Below are 24,580 nucleotides of genomic sequence, written 5' to 3'. Positions count from 1 at the left end.
ACAAGCTAGAGAGGGAGTCAAAATGACCCATGGGCTATAACGTCAAAAACATGTTTTAGATTTTAGAGAAAATGCTTTTAGAAAAGTCATGTGTTAATGTAATGATATGTTATTTTTAAAGCAAAGCACACAACTCTATATACATAATAACTATTAAAAATTAAAAACACATTCATCCAAATAGTAAAAGTGCTACTCACCCCTGGGGGTAAAGTATGAATAATTTTTCTCTTCTCTCTTAATAGAAAACTCTATTACTCAAATTATTCCCTAGAGAGAGTGTATGAAGTACATTAGGGAAATGTTACCAATAAAAAAGTAATGTTAAGGTTAAGTTTATGTTTAACCAGATGACTTGTTCCTCACAAAATACTTACGTTAATTCCCTAAATAGCCCTAACCGGTTTGGCTCAGGGAATGGAGCGTTGGCCTGCGGACTGAGGGGTCCCAGGTTCGATTGCGGTCAAGGGCATGTACCTTGGTTGCTGGCACATCCCCAGTTGGGGGTGTGCAGGAGGCAGCTGATCGATGTTTCTCTCTCATCGATGTTTCTAACTCTCTATCTCTCTCCCTTCCTCTCTGTAAAAAATCAATAAAATATATTTAAAAAAAAAAGAAAAAGAAAGTACTCCAACTAAAGAGCAATCAATACAGACCTGGCCTGTATGGTTCAGTGGATAGGGTGTCAGCCCCAGCACCAAATTATTACAGGTTCAATTCCCAGTCAAGATACACATCGATCTTTCTCTCTTTCTCTCCCACAACCTCCCTCCCCCTTCCACTCTCTAAAAATCAATGGAAAAAATATCCCTGGGTGAGGATTAACCAAAACAACAACAAAAAAACCAATCAATACAGATCTCTCTCTCTCTCTTTTTAACTTAAAGACAGTACCATGGTTTCTATATCCTCTCCATTTTTAATGCACTATATTGACCCCTCCAGCTAAACTAGAAACTTCTGAAGGATAGACACCTCATATTAAATGCTTTTTATTTCTCAGAAAACCCAGCCCAGGGAGGGAGTATATATTCAGTGTTTAATAAATATTTGTTCAGCAACTAACTGGAAACTAAGACTACTATAAGCAAGAGTCCTGGAGAGTGCCAGATGTCTTTGAAGGTAAAACCCTTCCTCTTTGCTAGCTATTTTATATTTGCTAGAAGCCAGAACTTTTTAGTGCTGGTCTTATGCCCTGAAGTGACTGAGATTCTGGAATCTAAGTTGTAATTTTCACATTCCCCATGGTTTTGAGTGTTGTCTTGTTAAACATTTTCAGAACTTGAATTAGCTTCAGATAGAAGCTGAGTGCAGAGCCCAAGTCCACGGCTCTCCTAAAAGGCTGCATTCAACTCTGGTTTCATAACCATCCAATTACACAAGAAGGGGAGACACCAAGCACTTTTATGATGAATTCAAATCCCTGTGAGCCTTTTCAAACATCTGTCAAGGGAAGCTGGGTTCTAAAACATATTATAAAAGCTCTTTTTAAGGAAATGGTTATTATTTATTTTGGAAGCTTCCATAATTATTAGAAAATAGAAGGATTTGTTGCCAGAAACAAAGAAAGAAAGGGGGTTGAAGAAAAACTTTAGGGGGAGTAAGATGAAGTAATGAAGAGAAATTGAAGACAACACCAACTAGGGAAAATATGAATATATACATATGAATATATTTTAAAAAGGTAAAAAAAAAGTGATAAAAAAACTGAACATAATGACAAGTAGGGACAGGTTAAAGGGCTGGTGACAGCAGAACAGCTCTGTCCTGCATGTTTGTGGAAATGGTGTGAAAGAGGAAGGGAAACAGTCTTTGCTATCTTTTAAATCAAGGTTTCAAATTGTATAATCATAAGTCTACCTCTCTCAAAGCAGATTTAAAATCATGGCCTTGAGATGTTTATGGTCAACTGATTTTTTTAAAATATGTTTTTATTGATTTCAGAGAGAGGAAAGGAATGAAATACCTAAATCTACCAGAGGGAGCTTTAAAGCTCCAGGTTAAGCAGAAATGGAAGTTGGCTTTGAGACAGTGAAAGGATACAGGCTCAAGGCACAGCCAGTACAAATGCATTGTGTAAGGAGAGATCAGGACAAGCAGCTCAGTGTTGAGTAGGGTCAGGATGGGGCAAGGGTCGGGGTGGGAGTGACCACAAAGTAGATGGAGATAAGCTTGAGAGATAGGCAGCCATTCAGTCAGAAAGGCTTCAGATCCTATGGGTGACAGAGTAGATAAACTGAGCTCAGGCATGTCAATGAGGATGACAAAGATGACACATAATGGCTCTTTGGTATGATGAAGTTCAGCCCCATGATGAAGTTCAGTCCCCGTTTGGCTTTTTATTATGGCAACAGTGCTTTCAACTCAACTGTATCAGCACTTAATGAAGACGCCACCCTGGGCTGGTTACTGGATATACACGAATAAGTCAAGGTTCCTACTCTGGAAGACCAGGAGGAAACAAGGTAAACAAAGTTTTGAAAGCTTGAAACTACTCTTAGACACTTTGATTTTGCCCACCTGCTGGAAACCAGTAGAAAGTTATCAGTACCAAAGGACCACTGCTAACCTTAGTCTAGAGCAGCGGTTCTCAATCTGTGGGTCTCGACCCCTTTGGGGGTCGAACGACCCTTTCACAGGGGCCAACTAAGACCATCGGAAAACACATATATGATTACATATTGTTTTTGTGATTAATCACTATGCTTTAATTATGTTCAATTTGTAACAATGAAATTGGGGGTCACCACAACATGAGGAACTGTATTAAAGGGTCACGGCATTAGGAAGGTTGAGAACCACTGGTCTAGAGAAAATGGGATGAAGAAACACTCAACAAACTGGAGCCAGTGACCTTCACATAGATCAGCAATTTTCAACCTTTTTTTATCTCATGGTGCACATAAATTAATTACTAAAATCTGCAGCACACCAAAAAAAAGTTGTATTTTTATGCTGATCTGATAAAAAAAAAATCAGTATAATTTTGATTAATTCACACCAGACGGCTATTGTTGTGTTGGCTGTTGTCATTTTCTTGCTTGACAAGAGGTCAGTGCGCCTGACTAAATGGTCAGGTATTGCATGTTGAAAATCACTGACATATATGCTAACCACCTCTCAGTGGTCTCTTAGCACAGACCGGAGGGGCGGGAATGGTCTGCTAAAGGGAAATGTGATGAAACGATAGACTTCAGTCTTTCTGAATCTGTCTGCCCTAGTGCAGGAAGGAACTCTAAGGAGTACAAAACCCCAGTGCCACACAAGAGGAATCTGGGAGTGAGCTTGTTGATTACCATCTCTTCCTCTCTTGCCTATTAGCACGAAGCCTCTCTTGCCTATTAGCACGAAGAGTTCCAGAGAGAGAGTGGCAATGGGAAGCAGTCCTGGGGTTGAATCTCTGAACTGTGATGTCCAAGCTGTTGTTGGGCTCTTTATAGAGTTTGTTCTTATATGTAATGAGGATAATAATGCTTACCTCAACGGAATTGTAAACAGTAGAGCTAATCTGTATAAAGCATGTAGGGTATTACCTGGCACAAAATAGCAGTGAACAAAAGATGTGCACGCACACACACACACACACACACACACACTCACACACACACACACACACTCACACACACACACTCACACACACACACACACACACACACACACACACCACACTTCTGAGACTTAACTCTTGTCAACTTTTGTCAATCCTTGTCAGTTTGGGCAATAGTCCAAACCAGCCAGAAGAACCAATTCCAAGACTCTGGGAGAGGAGGTGCCATTCAAGTGATGGATGAAACATAAAAAAGCCAAACAAGTTCAGTTTCTTAAAAAGATAGTTTATATTCTAGAGAATGCTAACACTAATGCAAAAGTGCATTATGCTAAGCGAAATAAGTCAGTCAGAGAAAGATAAATATCACATGATCTCACTCATTTGTAGAACATTGTGAACAACATAAACTGATGAACAAAAACAGATCCAGAGACAGAGAAGCATCGATCAGACCATCAAATCTCAGAGGGAAGGCAGGGGAGGGTGGGGGGGAAGAGGGAGAGATCAACCAAAGGACTTTATGCATGCATATAAGCATAACCAATGGACACAGACACTAGAGGGGTGAGGCACAAGTGGAGGGGGTGTTAGGGGAGCAATGGGAAAATAAGGACACATATGTACTATAAAAAATACTGTTTGGGCAGTGGTTCCATAAGTGTGTTCAGTTTATGAAAATGTATTGAACAGCACACTTATGATATGGGTATTTTATATGTATTATACTTCAATAAATTTAACTTTATAGCTAAAGTTTTACTACAAATGTAACTGTAATAAAGTTAAAAATGTTATCTGGATTTTTTCTTTCTTTCTGGTTGACTCTTTTGTTAGGGGCTCTGCAATTACTCAGTGCTTTTTGTCACTTTGGTGCTTTTTTTTCATTTGGTGGAACAATGCCTTTGCTTATACTCCCCAGCTTTGTGTGGAAAAAAAATTATAATTAAGCAGGGGTGTTTTCATTTAGCAAATAAAGCAAGAAAAGCAACACAGACACTTCACCTCTTGGAATCTCTGTGTTAAAGACAAAGCCACCTACTCCAGGGAGTCTCCACACAGAGCCTGAGAAAATGGACCAATACCCTCCTCCCTTAAAAACTTGCAGCCCCGTCTCTCATGTGTATCATTCAAAAAGACCCACTTTTACGTTGCTTCAGTACCTGCCTCTTCTCTCAGAAGGACGTCCCCCTCTTCTACTCTGTGTGTTATCTCTCCCCCTGCCCCCATTTGTTGCAGAATGTTTGGGGGAGCCTCACCCTGTCACATCTGCCTTGATCCCCTCAGGCTAGAATCTCAAAACTTAAAAACCAACAAGAGCTATTTCCTCCAGAAAGACTCTGGGTTCTTAATCTCTACCAGATGGAAGGAAATGACCACTGACTTACTGGCAAGCTAGTCATTGGATTCAAAGACTGATAGAGATAGTATTCTATTTCTACAGGTTCACTCACAGAATTTAAATTTTTAATTTTTAATGCCAATTGTGAGAAAGTAAAGAGCCTGCACTATGAGCAACTTTTGGCCAGAATTACTCTTCAGCAACTGGAGATGTAAGGCATGTTACTTGGCCCATCTCAAGTTCTCCTTCCTCACCTATAAATTGATGAAAATTTCTCCCTCTCAGGGACGTAGGTGTAGAAAGAATTTAAAGAAATAATGTATGAAAAATACTCAGGGTGGTGGATGGAGCAGAGAAGTGCTCAGTAAATAATGGCTATGATTATAATTTTTATCCTTTGAATATTTATCATCAGAAGCTAGCATGAGTAAATACAATCAGAGTGATCTTACAATAGCAAACATATACTCCTGGTTTTACTCAAATTTGAATGTTCCACAGGCTAGGAAAAAAAAAGGGGGGGGGGCCTGTCCATTGACTTCTTTCCTAAATACGAATGACCATTCATCCATTTATCTATTCATCTTTTTACCAAACATTTATTGGGCACATGCTATGTCCTGGACATTGAGGCTCCAAAGACAAAAAAAGGACTCAGAAAGGTTGACTGTCTCAGTCAGTGGCTGGGAAAGAACTCTGACCCACGCCTCTCCAACTCCAGAAATCTTAAATGGTTTTTCCAGTCTGCCAAGTTGAAAAGTAACTACAGAGATAGATGGACAAAAATCGATGCTATGGAGACTTGGTTCATAGCCTTGCAATCACACAGGATTAGGAAAACTTGGCAGAAGTCACCAGTACAGTCGATCTTGATCAATGAACCTAGTCTACTATTGAAGCAACATGTTTACCTTTAAATCAAGTCATTTCTAAATAATCAATCGAACTAGAATTTGTAGATGACATTGAGGCGGAGACTTCCGTTATATATTTTACATATATATATATATATTGATATTATTTTCTTTTTTATTGTTGATAGTATTACAGATATCTCCCATTTTCTTCCCTTTTCCCCTCCTCCTCCTAACTCCTACCCCCCCCCCCCCGCCCCCCGCTGATGACTTCTGACAAGCACAGCTGACCTACTACCTGCTGGGCATATGACCAAAGCTCTAATATCATTGCCACATATTGTGTAGGAGGGGGAGGGTGGCATTGTCAAGAGACAGCAGGGAGAATGCAATTTCCAAAACCTTGACTTGGTAAGAGATAGGAGACACACTTCTTTCAGGCCCATTTACAAATCTATCAAGTTGCGCCTGTTTACCACTATTTTAGCGGTGTTCATTATTGCTATCGCCTATATTGAAGCTGTAGAATCTTTGCAAAATGGAAGCTACAGACTGAAAACCAGTTAAGATCATGGTCTCTGGAGCTGGAAATCAGGCTTCAAAATGTTGCCCATACCTGGCCAGTGTTGCACAGTGGTTGAGCATTGGCCTATGAACTAGGAGGTCAGAGTTTGATTCCTGGTCAGGGCACATGCCTGGGTTTGCGGGCTAGATCCCAGTGTGGAGTATGCAGGAGGCAGCCAATCAGTGATTTTCTTTCATCATTGATGTTTCTATCTCTCTCTCTCTCCTTTCCTTTCTGAAATCAATAAAAATATATTTTTTAAAAATGTTGCTCATGCTTTCTAGCAAGTTAGTTCACCTCTGCCATCTCGATTTCCTTATTTGCCAAAGGGAGAATAACAGCATTTGTCCCACTGGTTCAGAATGAGGCTTTAATAAGACAACACATGTAAAGCACTTGGTGCACAATAAACATCAATGATGCCCTATGTTTGCTGCTTTCGTCTTTATCATCAGAAACTCCAGGTTTATTCCACTATCTCTTCAACTCCGGTTGAAGAAAAAAAACCACAGGCCCCAAACTAGATTAAACAGCTGATCTAATTGCAGTTTCAACCTCTCCCAGAAACATAATCTTAATCAACTAGTATGGAATTTTCTGGTCAAGCATCAGTTATCTGTCACATGGGCCCTCTCCATCCCCCACAGAAAGGAGAGGCAACCTATGATAAAAACCTTCCTCTTTCCCCAGAGATGTCCTGCCCCCAAATAATCCTGTCTTTTCTTTCACTAATAGCTCCCTGGCTCCACCCTTCTTACAACAAAAACCTTCCATTTTCCACAACACTTCCAGTTGTTAGATGGGATGCTGCCCAAGTCATGATTCACTTAATAAAACCAATTTTTCCAGTTTACTCCATTGAATTTTGTTTTTTAACATTCCTCTGCACATAGAATGAAATCACTTAAAATTTTCTTCTTAAGTTATGGGTAAATACAGAGAAGAGATGGCGTGAGAAGAGATGATGGCCCTTTAATTTGTGCCTTTTGTTTTAGTTGTTGAGAGATGGGGCTCACACTGCTTCCTACCTTGCAAGCAGAAGCATTGACAACTTGTGTCCCAGACTAGCTTTTCAAGAATGTTTGTGTAATGAACAGGCTTGGACGATAAAGGTAGTGTCTTCCCTCTGAAACAAATGGGCAGATCTGCTATGGTCCAGTATAATACAGATAATGTCTCCTTCTGGGCCAGAGAGCAGGTCTGCTTGAAGACTATTACAAAAGATTCAGGATCCTCAAGCTGGGGATTCCTTTTTTGTAACCCAACCCAGGCAGGTGTCATCTGGCCCTGGTTGTGCTGTTCTGTGGGAACAAGTCTTGGTAAACTGGTTCCAAAAAATGATGATACTCTATTATTACTACTGCTGAAGGTAATAAACCACCCTTTGTCCCTAACACAGGGGTCTTACGTCTTCTTTCAGCATCCACGAAATGACGGCCAGCAAACTTGCTCGCTTGCAAGTAGGGTAAAATGTCCAGACACTTAACAGTTCTTGGCATTACATATACTGTATCATAATCAACCCCTGACATCCCAGATAAGAGGTTGCAAAAGGTAACAACTTTTAACCCACTTTCTTTGCAATCTTTGGACACTCTTCAAATAAACCAAGAGGGCAGAAATCGTTTATTGCGAGATTCTATGAGGTTACTAATTAATTGGGCAGCACAGGTAAACTGAAAATGTTGTCCATAACATATTAGAAAGTATTTCTATTAAAGTTTGCAAAATAATTCAAACATATTTTCATAATTTGAATCAATTTGCAGAGAGTTGATCTCAGTCTGAAAAGTACATCTATACCAGAGTTAGAACAAGATGGAGTCAAAAGCCTGGAGACTATTTTCTTTTAATTCCCACTTCATGATTCAGGGTGACATCATTCATTAAATCTCTCTCTAGCTCACACACCCCCCATCCTGACCATGGGATTAATTGTGTCTACTGGGCATAACTGACTCACAGAGTTATATGAGGATCAAGCATGTTAATGTATAAGATGCTATTAAACTCTGAAGAGGCAAGACAAGGTCAACGTCTGGAGATCCCTGCTTGTCATTAAAAGCAAGCTCTCCGGAGCTCCTTTGCGGTACAAGCTTGGCAGCTCACAGCCATCCCAGCCTGCAGGGTCCTTTGTTCATTCAGCAAATACTTACTGTGCCAGGCACTGGGAGGGGACAGGAAAAAGGTCCCAGGGGCACTTGGTAGAGAAACCTCTGATAAGATAAAACACACAAAAGGGCTTTTCCCCTTTGGACACACTTTCTCCCTTATATTTCTTTTCCGTCTGTGGAGGAGAGAATATAAAGGAAGCAGTAGGGACTCAACAGAGATTGAATGGCATACAGGCATTTAAACCAATTCTTCCAGCAGGTCTCCACTCCTGGGCAGAATAAAGAGACTACTAGAGGATGGAGAGAGAAACTCCTGCTGCTGAGAAAACCAAAAGCCCTTTAGATAAAAAACTAAACCAATGTCTCTATGAACCAGACCTAGAAGGGGTTTAACTCCACGTAAGACTGAGGTTGAATTAGAGCTGAGAAGTCTCCTCCATGTCTGAAGATAAAATCATGCTTAGTTTAAAATGTGCAGTTCAACTATTCGTTTGAGTAAGGAAAGTCCAAACTGTACCTCTGACTCATATTCTCTTTTAGAGCTCATTCTGTTTATCAGTCTATAGAACACTTCATAACCCAGAGTTTGACTTTTTCTTAAAGAGATCGATTTTGCTAACTGCTGAAAGATAATCACGTTTTGTAGTTCAGTGCATGCATCCCAAATATCTTCTAGCATGTGAGAGGGAGTGCACCCAGATGCGATGTCATTCTTTGAAGTTACAGATACTGATCCTGCTTATAAAGGTTTTACTCGAAAACAAAAAATTATACTCTTTGGGGAGAGTGTGAGCCCTGTTCATGTGCTGTGCGTCTAGGGGTGTTTGTGCCCATGGGAAATTAAGTGGGAAATTGTCAGCCCCTCCTGGAGAGATGCCATGCCTTACTCTTTGCATCTTCAGTCCACAGTGAAAGGAAGGTTTAATGAAACCTTGTTGATGAAAAAATGCATTGTGCTCCTGATGTGCTCAGACGGATTCCTCAAAATGACAAAGTCTGGGCACTGATCCAGGAGCACACACCCTCTCTCTCACACTCCCTTCAAGCTGGCAGCAGGAGCTGAGCAATCACGCTGAGCTCAGCCCTGTTCTGTGGGCTTATACATAGTAATTCACTTAATGCCCACAAGAAGTCTCTGAGGTCAATACGATCCATATCTCCATTTACTAGATGGGCAAGTAGAGGCACAGAGCGGTGAAACCACAAGCCCAGAGGATCAGAGCCAGGATTCACACCCAGGTAGCCTGACTCCTGGACTCCGAAGTACTATGCTAGGCTAAATTTTGAAATAATGTAAGACTAAGTGGTATCATTCATTTATATTATTATTTACTACTCTAATAGCAGCCGCTAACATTTCTGTGAGTCAAGCACTGTGCTTAGCATTGTACAACCATATTTCATTTATTCTTCCCAATAGCCTGTGCATGTGGGTCCTGGCCTTATCTCCATTTAAGGCTGCAGATCAGAGAGGCTCAGCAGCCTACTCAAGGTCACAGAGCAAGCAAGCTGTGAGGCTGAGACTGGAGACCAGGGCTGTGTGACTCCGAAGCCCACACCTGCTGTCACTCGCTGCACAGGATTCATGTCACCAGCTCACCGATAACTTCTCACAGTGAGACAACTTGAAAGGGCCAGCGTCTGCCCCTTGGCATGTGTTCAAGTACCTCTGAGTGAAGGTAACTGGAGTGACAAAGACATTAAGAGGTAGTAGAGCCTGGCCGGCTTGGCTCAGTGGTTGAGCATCGACCTATGAACCAGGAGGTCACAGTTTGATTCCTGGTCAGGGCACATGCCAGGGTTGTGGGCCCGATCCCCAGTGTAGGGTGTGCAGGAGGCAGCAGATCAATGATTCTCTCTCATCATTAATGTTTCTATTTCTCTCTCCCTTTCCTTCCTCTCTGAAATCAACAAATCCTATACAATAAAAGCATAGTGTGCAAATTGTCCCCTCAACCAGGAATTTGTCCAGGAATTCAACCAGGGGGCAGGGCTGGCCAGGGGAAGGGAGGGAGGACCCAGCCAGCAGCTGCTAGGGACCCTACCAGTGCACGAATTTCATGCACTGGGCCTCTAGTGTGTGTGCGTGTGTGTGTATGTGTGTGTGTGTGTGTGTATTTTTTTTTTTAAAAAAAAGAGGTAACAGAGTCACTACATTTTAGTTTTGGTACCCCTCTCCCCCCAAGATTTGTCTTATGAAATATCTGACTGAGAAATACCATGGAGGGTGAGAAAGCCAGGGTGCCCCCAAATCAGCAAGGCTCAGCAAAACTGCAGCCAGAAACCACTAAGTTTCACCAAGTCTATTCATAGCACAGAACAAACAAGCAAAAGCAGAGCATAAAGGAAATCCTGACAACACAGCCAGCCCCTCTGAGCTGGTGAGCGGTTGTGGAAGAGCAGTGGTCTACACACCTGGCACCCCGGGGTCAGGTGTCTCTCTGTCCCTCTCCAGTTGCAGTCACCACCCAGAAATGACTTAACTGCTTCGGGTCCTGCGGGCTCCTCCTTCTAGGGCCATAACGTAATGCCCCATCTATTTTATGTCATTATTTACATCATCATCATTATCATCAACATCATTTACTATTCTATTATTACTCTATTAAGGAAGTTCAGAGAAAATAATCTAATGGAAATGCTTTGAAGAGGTTAAGTTATAAAAAAAAAGGGGGGGGCATTGTTTTGATCACATTGATCACAAAGATTTACCAGGAAGGGAAATCATTTCGCTCTCTTTTGCCAGTGTCTGCTTTAGAATCCTGGAATATTTTCAATAAAATTTTATAGAAAGTTCCATACCCCCATATTTATAAACTCTGCCATGCATTTTAAGATAAACTACATTTTGAAGTGAACATTGATTTTATTCATATAATCTCCACTAAAGGAAAAAATTTATTAATAGCCTAGTAGCAATAAGTTTGGACTCTGAGCTCTTGGGTTCAAATCCCAGCTGATTTTTACTAGGGAGGTGACCTTGGGTATGAGACTTAACCTCTCCCTACCGCATTTTTCTCATCCATAAAATGGAGACAATGATAGCATAGAGGTTGTTATGGTGATTAAATAAAATGGATTTGTCAGGATGTCCAATACAGAGTTAGAAATCAACAAATATTATCTGTTTTCATTTTCTTAAAAGGAAAATAACAAAAGGAACATGCAGGGTGGGGCAAAAGTGAGTTTACAATTGTGAGTACATAAAACAAAAAGTGTATTCTTATATAATTATTTATTGTATTATTTTCCATAGGAACAACTGTAAATCTACTTTTGCCCCCCCTTGTATTTTGCAAGACCTTCTTTTACAAATATTAGAGGATCCTAAAATAATATCGAAAAATACTTGAAAAGATGAGCTATGAACAAAAGCAGAAATGCATTTCTTCATGTTATTTTTTAAAGTACCCCAAAAGTTACAAAAGAATAGTACATGCTGAGATTCATGGAAAAGATGTCCAGGGAAACAAGAAAAAATGCATACAATAGAATTACACTAAACAAAACTGATCAAATAGGTAAACTACACCATCAATTCCAAAGAGCCTAACGTTTGTTCCATGCATGACCCAGCAACCAAAAGTAGGAGCCAAGCTTTGCGAGGTGGCAGCCAGTTCAGGCAAGGTTAAGTACTTATTAAATTACTTTTCCTAGCGCTAATTTCACAAGCAGTTTGAAGAAATAAATTTACTTGGAAATTGAGACGGTGAACACTAATGACTGGAAAGCCAACTGCACACAGAGAAAGTACAGCAATATTGATCAATTCATCCAGGGATCGAAGAGTTTATTCATACTTTTCAGCAAATATTTACCATCTACATCTGGCGAGGCACATGTGAAACCATAAGACATACAAAGAAAAATAAAGCAGTCCCTACCCTTATGTTTCATAATCTAACACAGTAAACACAGATGAAATTTTAATATAGCTCTTAGATGGGTAAAACACAGTTACAGCACCTAATTCAGTCATAAGGCGATATGGAAGGATTCACAGAGAAGGTCATAGTGAACATGCAGCCAGGAGGAGTGAGAGTGAACTAAGAAAGGGGTTAAGAATAGTCTCAAGAGTCTTCTAGGCAGAGGGAACAGCATATACAAAAAGTACATCATATGCCACTTCTCTCCTCCCTACTCTCCAAAGGCTTCCCACTATACTTAAAATCCTCAGTGCACATCATGGCCTAAAGGATCCTATATGATCTGGCCTCAACTCATCTCCTACTATTCTCCCCTTACTTCCTGCCCTCTGGACACTCTGGCCTCCTTACTGACATAAGATACACCATGCACATTCCTGCTTCCAAGCCTTTATTCTTGCTGTACCCTCTGTCTGGGATGCTCTTCTACCAGATATCTGCAAGGCTCACTTTATTCAAATGCAGTCTTTTCAGGGAAGTCTTCCGTGACCCTCCTATCTGCCATACCTCACCACTCTCAGTAAGTCTTTTTTTCTTTCTAGCACTGAAAACCATGTATTCCACTATACTCCTCTTCATGTGATATCCATTTAGTGTCTATCTCTTTAATTAAATGGGGCCAGGGGCTTTGTCTGTCTCTGGTTCAGGGCACATTTCCAGTGCCCATAACTGTACTTGCATGTGGTAAGAGCTCAATGAACTTTTGTTGAATAATTAATGAATTAATAAATGGCCTGAAGGCTACTCCAGAGACACACAGTTCAGTGTGAATGGTGCATAGGATATAAGGAGCTAGAGTAAGTTTGTTTTCTAGAAGCTATGACAACTCTCTTTTACTTTTCTTATTTTGGTCCTATACCCATTATACCCATCCCATTGGCAAGAATAGTTCTGTATCAGACATTTTCAGTTATTGCTAATCCCAATTCCCTCAGTATGGTTACCCAGATCCCGAGAGATCAACTGTAGCTAGAGAAGAGTGTCACAAAACCCCTGGCTTCCTTCCTTGGAAATGACATGTATGTTTTTGACAACCTGGAATCTTATAGCTTAAAGTGATCAAGATGGTAATCTAAATACCCAACACCTGCTAGGATTGTCCTAAAGGAACTAAGAAAGTAAAATAAAACAGCAACAAAACATATAGACACACTCAGGTAGACAATGGAGGTGTTGAGGGATCCCTTCCATTCAAATTCATGTGAGTCAGAGAGATGAGGGTTTTTCTATTCTTCAATATCGGAAGCAGATGACAGGCAAACTAGTACATATTGGGCATTAAGTGGTTGGACAATCCCAGCTTGAAACAAAGGTGAACAGAACTGGAACAGAGGCAGGACATAGGAGGTTCATAGATGGCCATCACTTTCATGTTAATTTCCAAAATGGCTTTCATCGATGGAGTCTAATGACATACCAGAGTTACTCAGCTAAATACTTAAGTATTTGACACAGCTTATTCTGTTAATTCCCACACAGAATTATACATCTAGGAGGTGGGTGCTATCATTACTTCCATGTCATAAAAGAGGACACTGAGGTTTACAAAGGTAAGGTGACAGGGCTAGAACTCAGTCCTTTCTGGCTCTTAACCATTATTTGACCACCCAGGCCCTCTCCCCCATGCACCAACCCACCCATCACAGAGTAAACTCTTTTATGTGATAAAGACATATGTTCAACTCCCTGAACCTTGAAAGGCAAACAGAGTAAAGGGCGGGGAAGCGGGGGTACCATCGCTCCTGCACTCCTTTCTCTTATGGTTGCCCGGGAGGATGCGGGGGAATAAAAACAAGGAAGGTAGGATGGACTAGGAACGATAGAAATAGCAGATCAGCTCAGAGATGACTGGGGAGATTCAAGATCCACCAATCAAATACTCCTGGGCTACAGTATATTCATTTCTCAAAATGCTCTGAGATTCTTCCTCTACCTGAAGTTCTCTCACTACTCATTTCTCAACCTGAACTTAGACTTCCACTGCACTTGACACTGCATCTCTAGCCATTTACAAGACTAAACCTCCAGGTTACACAACAGTGTTTTAAAGAGAGAATGGGCAGCTGCATCTTTTGATTGCAAACATCAAGCTCCAACCTTCTGTTTTTACTTCTGGGGTTTTGTTAAATATAGAAAACACTATTTAATAATTCTTTATTAGAATCTTATGAAAGTGACGTAATTCTGGCAAAGAGCAAAGCAAGTGAGTGAGAAGTTTTCTCATTATAACAGTTATGTAACCATCCCACATGGAAGAGCCAGGCTGAAGTCAAAATGATAAAAGACTAAAATAGCCTTGCTTCTCTCCAAAAGTTAAGGTTACAGTGGGGGATTTCAAGTGCAACATACTTCTCATATAGCCTCTGTCCTCTCATGAAGGCCTTCACTTCGTTGTCCAATGGGAAGGTGCCGTCATCCTTTCTAAAGCGGTAAAAGAGTTTGACATCCTTGAATTCCTTGTGCTCATCACACACTGAAACACAATATACAGAGAGGGGCAAATAAGAAAAAAAAATTCTTATTTATTGACTCAAATGAATTATAATGCTAATTAAGATTTGTTTTACTACCTAATTTCTCAAGCACGCTACTCTATGACTTAATACATGTAGAGTATTTAGTGTGGTACCTGGAACAAAGTAAGTGCTCAGTATTATTAGCTATTATATCATCATCATCATCATTACGTATTAAAAAGGTCACACAAAAAACAAACAAAAACAACAACAAAAAAAGGTCACCAAATTCAATTCATCATTCATTCCACAAACTCTGCTTGAGCATGATATCAGGGAAGGCATCAACCATAAAGAATGTGAAATCTAGCGAGAGAAAGAGAAATGTCAACATGTAATTAAAATAGGATGTGATAAGATTATGAAGGAGGTGAGGAGATATGGGGGCCCAAAGAAGGAGTACCCAGTACCCCAGGAACCTAGCTTTGGGGACTGGATGTTTCTCTAAAGAGTTTGCATGTAAGTGGAGACGTGAACAATGAGTAGCAATTAAGCAAAAATGAAGAGAAAGGGAATTCTAGCCCGAGAGAATACCAGCATGTGCAAGATCTTGGCCAGGGTTAGCGATTTTAAGGAGACATGTTCATGAATATTCATTGCACCATTGAGCGTAACAGCAAAAAGTTAGAAATAACCTCAATGTCCACGGATAAATGCATGATGGCACAATTATACATGGGATATATAGCAGTGAAAATAAGAAAACAGGAGATACACTACCAGTATAGATGAGACTCCCCAAAAGCACATTGATCAAGCTGCAAACGAATAAATAACCATCTCTATAATGATTTAAAAACAATATGATATGTTGCAAAAAGATGCACATACAGGAAGAAGAAAAAGTATAAAGAAGTTCATGGAAATAAATCCAGATGCCTCTTAGAGAGAGGAAGGAAAAGAAGCTGGGGAAGGTTCACAGGAGGCAATTAAAGTCAAATGTTTTATTTTGTAAATGGGTAGGTTCATATCTGGAATAAAGATGTGGTCCTTCATTTCTCCTTTAGTGTCGCCTCACTCACCATGATGAATGATGCCCCGGTCTGCTAATTTCTGCATGAGTTTAATTGCTGTCTCTCGGTCAGAAGCCTCTTTGTGCTCAATCAGCCAGTCAATCAGTTCTTTGGCGACGAAGCAGTTTGGGTAGGTTTTGAGATGATGTCGCCTATCTTTAATAACCTTTTCCTCATGCAACCTGAGCCTGGAAAGAAAATTTGGCAATCATTTTAGAAATTTTGATGACAACACAAATTATTAAACCCATCCCAGAGAGCAGTGACAGGATGGAAGCTCTGAAGGTACCAGAGTGGCATCCAACTATTTCAGTGTCAGTGAGTGACGGCCACAGTGTCGAGCCCTGAGGCCCCAGCGAGTGATTTCATCCCCAGATCTACAGGTGATACAGGTAAATGGGAGGAAAATACAACCAGACAACCTAGAGCTCTCCTGCCATTCAGGAGGCTGAAAAAAGCTCTCCCACCCCTCCCCTGACTCACTCCCTTCTATTTATCTCTTCACCAGGGGGCTTACAGCTTCAACCAGCCAACCAACAAAAACTCTACAAACTTGCTGAAACTGGGTATTTCCTCTTCATTGCAGATTGCTCAGGGTCCACCATATTTGCATTCTCAGTCATTCATAGAACAAATATGAATTTATGACAATGTCTATTACCTGCCCATTAGGCACTTCAGGGCATTAGAGATATACATCAGAAAATACACAAAGATTCTTGCCTTTATGGGCCTTGTTTTCTATACAGGCAACAGTTAATCCTTTCATGAGGTTTATTAGGTTCCAGGTGTTGATTTGAGCACATTACATAGATTGACTCAATGTTCACAATAACAATCTAATCAGAAGTTATTATTGCTATCCTTTTCCTCCCTCTCTCCCTTTCTCTCTTCCTTCCTTCCTTCCTTCCTTCCTTCCTTCCTTCCTTCCTTCCTTCCTTCTTCCCTTCCTTCCTTCCAGCAGAGAGAACTGAGACTTGCCTACAACCACTTGCCTAACTAAGATTTGGACCCTGATGGTCTCATTTCAGAGTCCAGCTTTTCAAAGGGCACATCATGCTGCCTCTAGCAGGGGAGGAGTAATAAAAAATCCAGCAGATGGATTAAAGCTGTTGAATAAATTCAATTTGTATAGGCTGATGGATGAGTGTAGCAGTAAGTGGTTGACACAGAGCATTCCCTTATTCCCTTCAGAACTCAGTAACTTTTTTCCAAAAGTTTTAAACCAGTCTGGAAAAAATAGTTTCTCCCATTTATCTTCCTTCTTTGATCAGCCTTGTATTTGTTAATTCTCAAGGGAAGGGTCTGAGTTGGGTGAACCATGAGATCACTTTCCTCCTACTTCACCCACATGGCTCCTATGCTCCTTCCGTCAATCCTTAACATTGCTGAGAAAGAGGAATGACACATGAGAAAATCACACAGTAACTGTGTGATCTGGGCAAGTAGCGTAATGTCTCTTCCTTTCTCTGTAAAATGGAGGCAGTTATGGAGTGCACTAATTAGTTGAGATTTGGGGATATAATGTCTAAGAAGCACCAGCAACCCAGCATAGTGCCTGACACACTGCATGTCTCACCCTCCTTTCTCCCACTCCCTAAGGAAAGAACTGAATCATACTCTCACTGTTTGTGTGTGTGTGTGTGTGTGTGTGTGTGTGTGTGTGTGTGTGTTTTAACAGAGTGCACTAAGTGATATTTAATGGGTTTTGATATCCCAAGGGTCATGATTAGGAGTTGGGAGCATACTGGGCTGGAGCTCTGAGGCTAAGCTGCTCTTCCTTGCTAGACACTGTTATAGGCCAAGTAGTGGTCCCCTAAAATTCATATGTTGAGGCCCTAAGACCTGGTACCCCAGAATGTGGCTGTATTTGGAGATAGTCTTTTAAAAGGCAATTAAATTACAATGAGGTCAATAGGGCGGGCCCTAATCCAATATGATTGGTGTCCTTATCAGGGGAGGAGATGAGGACACAGGCATGCACAGATGGAAGACCACACGAAGACACAGAGAAGGAGGCCATCTATAAGTCAAAGAGAGGCCCTAGGAAAACCAACCCTGCCAATGCCTTTTTTAAAAAAAAATATTAATTTTAGAGAGAGAGGAAGGGAGAGAGAGGAAGAGAGAGAGAAACATCGACTTGTTGTTTCACTTATCTCTGCATTCGTTGTTTGCATCTTGTATGTGCCCTGACCAGGGATTGAACAAAGAACCTTGGTGTATCAGGACAATGGCTCTAACCAATTGAGCTGCTGGGCCAGGGCCCTGCCAATACCTTGATCTCAGATTTCTAGCTTCCAGAATTGTGAGAGAGTAAACTTTAGCTGTTTAAGCCACTCGATCTATGATACTTTGTTATGGCAGCCTGAGCTAAGACAACCAATTGTGGAAGACAGGAGGCTCCTGAGTAGCCTGGGGATGAAGGGCTCAGCTGGGGCATCAGCAGGGGGAAGGGGAGACATCTGTTAACTGCATAGAAACTGCCATTGGCCTGATGTCTGCATCCCCCCAACATTCCTGGGTTAAAATACTGAACCCCAAATGTCTAACCACTATGCTGTGCACCTGAAGCTAATATAATATTGAACATCAACAGTAATTTAAAATTTGAAAATAAAAATTTTAAATTAATTTTAGAAAGAAAGAAATACTAAACCCCCAAATGTGAGTTACAAGGACAGTCAGGAGCATAAGACTAGGGCTATGAAGACCCGGCTCTGGTCCTGACTCTGCCTGTAATTCCAGGCAATCAAACTTCTGAGCATGAGAGTCCCATTGGTAAAAGGGCATCTGCCTGATCACACTGTCACAACGCTCACTAACCGGGATCGAGTTAGCGTTTGAGCCCTGAGCACGTGCCAGGCACAGTTTTAATGGCTTTATTGGTATTAATCCTCATGCCAACTCCCAAGGCGGGTCATGTAAAAACCACAAATGATACCCATGTAAAGGTGTAATTATTAGTAACATATAAATGAGCCCTAATTTAAAAACAAAACAAAAACATGTTCACAGAGGCACTAAAGTCCTCACACGAATCCTTCTAATGAATTCAGTGACAATGACACTTAACAGGCTCAAAGTGGCAGAATGCGAAACATTAATTCTTAGACGTGATGTCCGCCAGGAATTCAAGAATAATGAAGACCAATTTACTTAGAAGTTGAAATGTGGGATACGCTAGCATATAATTTGGTAGAGGGAGAAATAGGTTATGAGCCAAAAGAGGAGTTTTAGCTCCTGTAAACTTTCCAGCTTTAAAATATATATATATATATATATATATATATTAGATAATGTTTATCTTTAAATATTCCAGAATAGAACCTTTCAGTTACTACTCTTTGACGAACCCCAAGCTTGGTTCTGATTATTGAGCATATTTGATTCCCGCCTTGCTCCGTGGGAAAGCACTAGACAGCACCCCTCAGCCCACCAGGGCCTGGTACATTTCCGTGTTTAGAAAACTGAGCAGAAATATGATGGAGGGAAAAGAATTCTGGATAAGCAATATTTTCAAGTTTCATTGAAAAACAACAATTTTGCATAGCTCAGCCTCTCATGGAATCGCATTCTCTAGAAAGACTGCAAAATGCTGAGCTCGGGGCTAAAAGCCACACTTTTAAACCCAGCACCTTGCCTGGACATGTCAGTCATATTGTCTGCCATGTCCAACATCCCCTTTGTGTTAAACTGCCTTCGACACCTTACCCACCCACACAGGGTTCAAACCCCCTGCCTGCTGTCTCTGCGTGGGGCCTCCCTGCCCATGCCCACGGGCAGGTCACAGGGAGACCAGGAGCATAAGGCTCTGCCTGAGTGAAGTGACAGTGATCAGCTAAGCCAAGCAGAATGGCTCCCTCCGAGATTTAAACTAGAGAGACGTTTTCAAGCTTTAGTTGTGCCATAGGACACTTTCTTGAAGCAGAAGTCGCCCAGATGTCAATGTGTAAAGCAGAGCAACGTGGGGTGCTCTGGCTAAAGGGGTTCAGCTGCGGTGTCCAGAGTATTTCCTGATTTCCCCATTCAGTTCTCCCGCATACACCCTCCACATCCTCCATACTGTCTCCATGGAATCCTAGAACAAAGGTCAAAAGTCCGCAGCACTGAAGGACACTGAGGAGTGAGGGGGAGTGGGCGGGACAGCACAGCGAGGCTGAGAGGACAGAGAAAGAAGCCCGTAAAGCTGGAAATGAGAGATGGCAAGAGGCAACCTGAAGCGCCTTGGCTCTGTAGAGTTTTCCAGTCTTCTTCCACCTGTGCACACACGGCAATAACCAGAACAGGACCAACCCCTTCCATGGCTGTGTAAGCCTCGATTCCCTGGATCCAAAGAACCTCCCCTACCCAGGTTCTAAGGAGCGTGTCCTGGAATCATTCCTTCCAAAGACCTTCTACCCTGACCCAGGCCTCCTCCCTCCCAAGCTTCCTTCTCTCTCTCTCTCTCTCTCTCTCTCTCTCCCCCCCCCCCCCCCCCCCCCCCGCACAAGCACACCTGCCCTGCAGTCTGGACACACTGGGCTCTTCTCCATCCCCTGAACATGTCATCGCCCGCCATGCCTCTGACCCAGACAGACCGCCTCTGCTTAGAATGTACCCTTCTCTGGGCTTCATTAATTCAAAAAATTCTGCTTGTTCTTGTTCTTCAGCCTGAACGACACCTCCTCAGTGGACATCTCCCAGCCTTCCAAAGCCAGGAAACAACCTCTCCTCTGTTTTTTCATAATATTTTAATGACACTAATAAAGCATTCATCCCACGGTATTGCAATTAAATGAGGTCAAGGATACGAAGAGAGGGTTGTTTATTTAGTTTTATCATTTTAGTGCCTGGTGCATAGTAGAAAATAGATCTTCAATGATATGAAAAACATTGGTGCCTACTATGTACTCAGGATCAATCCACATCGGCCAAGTCAATCCACACTGTGCCACTGGGGAGAATAACGAATCATCTCTATTTCAGCTGCCTTTTCAATCCCACTGGCTAAGGAATTTCAGTACAAAAACACCTTCCCATCATTCATCTCAGACAACTGGTGCGCAGGCTTAAGATTCAAGGTGATTTTGTAATGTTCTATTCCTGTCCAGCTAACCAGCTGCCGAAATTGCATCAGACAATTTCCTCTTCCCGCCCGAGCAGAACAAACACTACTCGGTTCAGGGTGTTAATAATCCCTGCAAAATTACCGTCCATCTGATAAGGGAAGGAGAAATTATTGTGTGGTTTTTTTTGTGCGTTGTTTTTTTTTTAAAATAGCTTGCAGAGAACTGCAGCAGGTTGTGGAACCCAGGGAACAAAGGAGAGGCAGAAACTACAGATTCTCATTTAAAAACAGCGTCATAAATCTCAGCCAAAGTAAACGGTTTATTAAAAAACACAGCAAGTCAAACAGTGGGGCTGACAGTGTGAGCCTTGTGATTTGGGCCAGAGCCCTGACATAAATGTTCTTTAAACCAAAGCTATTGTCCTTTCCAGATGTTCTGCAGCAACAGCCAATATCTGTCCCTGGGGATTTGAGGACTTAGAGAAAATCACTGTTCATCACCCACCCTACAAGGATGAGAGGAAAGACAGGAACAAGTGAAATCTAACCTGCTGCATTTCCTTTGAACATGTGCATTTATTTCATAATGCAAATTTCAAATGATCAAAATAATACATGTTCATAGTAGAGAGAAAAATTCAAATATGTGTAATACCAAGTTGTATAACTGGTGATGAACTGATCGTTGTTGACGCTAGGAGACAGATGCACAGGCGTTTGCTAGACTATTGTATTTACCTTGGGATGTGTTTGACATTTTCATTGACCCCAAAGGGACCCAATATTAATAGTTGTGTATGTATCCTTGCATGATTACATACATATGTATATGTGTGTGTTATGTGAGATAAGATCCTAATACACATTTCATATAGTGTTGCTTCAAGAAGATGCCTGAACTCTCCCAGCCTCGTCAGAACAACAGAACAAATACAGACAGCAACAGGCAGGAAAGAGAATGGAACTGGTTAATGTTAAGAGAGCACATGTGATCTTCGAGAGCCAGAAGGAATAGGTCTTGGAAACACACAAAGACACACACACATAATATGCAAGGCTCCTTTTCAGGGGGGCTGTAAACAATGGCTCTGTGAATCGGAAAGTCAGAGCTATAAGTTCTGTCTAGGGCCCTTCCAGGCCTCCTCTCATGTCCAAAGCAAAGTCCCATGTATGCTGTGTGTCTTGTTGCCACAACGAAAGGAGATGGTAAACACACCCAGGCAAGAAGCATGTTTGATTCCCGGTCCCATCTATCATTCACTATTTAAAACCGTGATGAAGCAGTATTAGCAGAAATAGTAACAGGAGTACCTTACATCTAGATCAGTGATGGCGAACCTTTTGAGCTCGGCGTGTCAGCATTTTGAAAAACCCTAACTTAACTCTGGTGCCGTGTCACATATAGAAATTTTTTGATATTTGGAACCATAGTAAAACAATTGATATTTATTTTATATATTTAAATGCCATTTAACAAAGAAAAATCAACCAAAAAAATGAGTTCACGTGTCACCTCTGACATGCGTGTCATAGGTTCGCCATCACTGATCTAGATGAAGCCATAGACTGTCAGAGCTGAGATGAAAAGTACCCCTGTGACCCAGGAAAACAGTGGCTTACTCATTTGATGGATAAGGAAGGGAGCTCAGCAAAATTAAAGTGATGTGATCAAGCCACATTTTCAAAGAAAGAGAGTCGGGATTTGAACCCAGATCTTCTGATTTTTATGTGGAGATGGGTTTCCATCACATCACATTTTAAATGACAGGAGCATCTGTTTTCTGCCTATTTTATGCTCAGACAGGCTAAGAAGGAAAAACTATTCCAGTTATGCTAGGGTGTCATGGTAAAGTAAAAATGTATGCAATCTACACACCACACAGATCCTGCTGCCAATGCAAATACCAACAGGGTGCGCAGAAGTGTCTACCAAAGCAGTCATCATATTGTCTTCATGTTGGCACTAATTGAGGATGACACTCCTGGGGGACAGGGAATGGACCTGGTGAGTGACACCATCCCAGGGAGTCAGCATCAGTCCACACGAGACAAATAACAACTACTTTTTAATGGGATGCGAATAGAAGAGTCCAGGAACCCCTCACTAATCTCTCATGCCTCATAACTATGTGTGGTGCCAGATGGGCACTCAACTTATCGGGGTGATCACTTTGTAAAGTATAGAAATGTCTAATCACTATGTGGTACGCCTGAAACTAATAGTGTATGTCAACTGTAATTTTAAAATTTTAAATAAATAAATAACTCTTTCATCTCATCCCGGAGATAAGGGTAAGTATAGGGCCGAGGCAGGAAGGTCCCTAAGTCAGCCTTCCTTATCTCATTAGACCTGAGATTTTCACTGCGTTCTTTCACGTGGGCTTTTCCCCTCAGAGGTCTCCTGCTCTAAAGGAACACAGAGCAACGTATCGACATCTCCAGCTCTGATCTCATCCTCTGAGTCTCAGAAGAACGGTGCTCTCCCTGCTTGCACAGCACCTTTCCAAGAAACTCCAGAATCTTTTTTTTTTTCAAACAAGTCATTATTGTTTACACGCCACACCCAGGAGTAGCAGGCCTCTAATTGCCGTTTTACAGGTGCAGGAACAAGCCCGGCATGGTTCGTGGAACTCACCGAGGACACAGTGACTCAGCACAGGTACATAAAGGTACTTGCTGTCCCGGTAAAGGCCTGGGCAGGGCTCTTACAGCTTGGCTGCTGTTTCCAGCCTCAGCCACCACACCACATCCTGCCCCTCTGTAATCCAGGATGCTGTGTCCTGACTCCTTCCTCCCAATACACAGGCGTTTGCTCTTCACTTAGAACAGTATATTCTGTCCCTTCCTTTATGTCCCTGTTCAGGTGGCCGCAAGTGGAGGTGGATGTAAGTGGGGGATAAGAGAGTATAGCTCTCAGGGAGGAATAGGAACTCAGAGGCACTATTCATCAGTCAGTCCTAGAAGAGCTGTGGAGCCTGAGTTCACATTCAAGTTCCATCCATGGAGCCTGAGTTCACATTCAAGTTCCATCCATTATTCGCTGTGTAACTTTGGACAAAGCGTTCAACTTCTCATAACATATGTCTTATAGTGGGAGCATTGAATGGGAAACTGTAAAGTGCCAAGCAAATGATAAGCTCTCAATGTCAACTCTTATTGCTGTCATTATTACGTAATATATTTCCTTGTCAGGTTTTGCCAGACGCACCATCAAGAAGCCACAAAACAGCCATTTCAGTTACTTTTTAGAACAATGCAGTCCTCAGTTGTTGAGTTGTTTTCCAGCACGGATACAGGATTTTGCACTAAATTTGCTTAATGTCTCTGGAAGTGAATCAGGAACAACAGGGTGGGCTGGCAACTTCCAGACAGACTCGGCTGCTCCCTTTTGTTAAAGGATTAGCTCCAGGGCCCTGCAGGTGGAGTGGCAGGTACAAGCAGAGAGAATGGAAGGTGAGAGAGCGCTCAAGTCACTGCCTGGAAACACTCCTGAGTCCTTGCTTCCTGCGAGAGCTGCTAGAGCCAAACAGATGACTACGATCACTGAACTGTTTTAACTGGAATATCTAGTTTTAACTTCAGGATCGGTAGTTCATGCCCTCCCTGACATCACTGTTTTGCACATGGGAAAACCGAGACTTGGAGAAGTTAGGGGA

General features: G+C 41.7%; 1 protein-coding gene across 2 annotated transcripts in view; it reads right to left on the bottom strand.

Moving 5' to 3' along the window:
- DEPTOR (DEP domain containing MTOR interacting protein) overlaps nucleotides 1–24,580 on the bottom strand; it is a 104,119-nt gene that overhangs the window by 42,176 nt on the left and 37,363 nt on the right. For both annotated transcript variants that reach the window (XR_002828351.1, XM_023750955.1), the window contains exons 2-3: nucleotides 15,887–16,065; nucleotides 14,698–14,821 (exon numbers count right to left, since the gene is read on the bottom strand). Coding sequence is in view for 1 of the 2 variants with exons in the window: in XM_023750955.1 (XP_023606723.1) it covers nucleotides 14,698–14,821; nucleotides 15,887–16,065 (303 nt within the window). In the remaining variant the exon portion in view is untranslated. The remainder of the gene's footprint in view (nucleotides 1–14,697; nucleotides 14,822–15,886; nucleotides 16,066–24,580) is intronic.

This window comes from Myotis lucifugus, unplaced genomic scaffold (genome assembly GCF_000147115.1).
Source record: "Myotis lucifugus unplaced genomic scaffold, Myoluc2.0 scaffold_17, whole genome shotgun sequence".
In the NCBI taxonomy this organism is placed as follows: Eukaryota; Metazoa; Chordata; class Mammalia; order Chiroptera; family Vespertilionidae; genus Myotis; species Myotis lucifugus.
The sequence above is the reverse complement of the archived record's forward strand: the minus strand, read 5'-3'. Positions and strand labels throughout refer to the sequence as shown.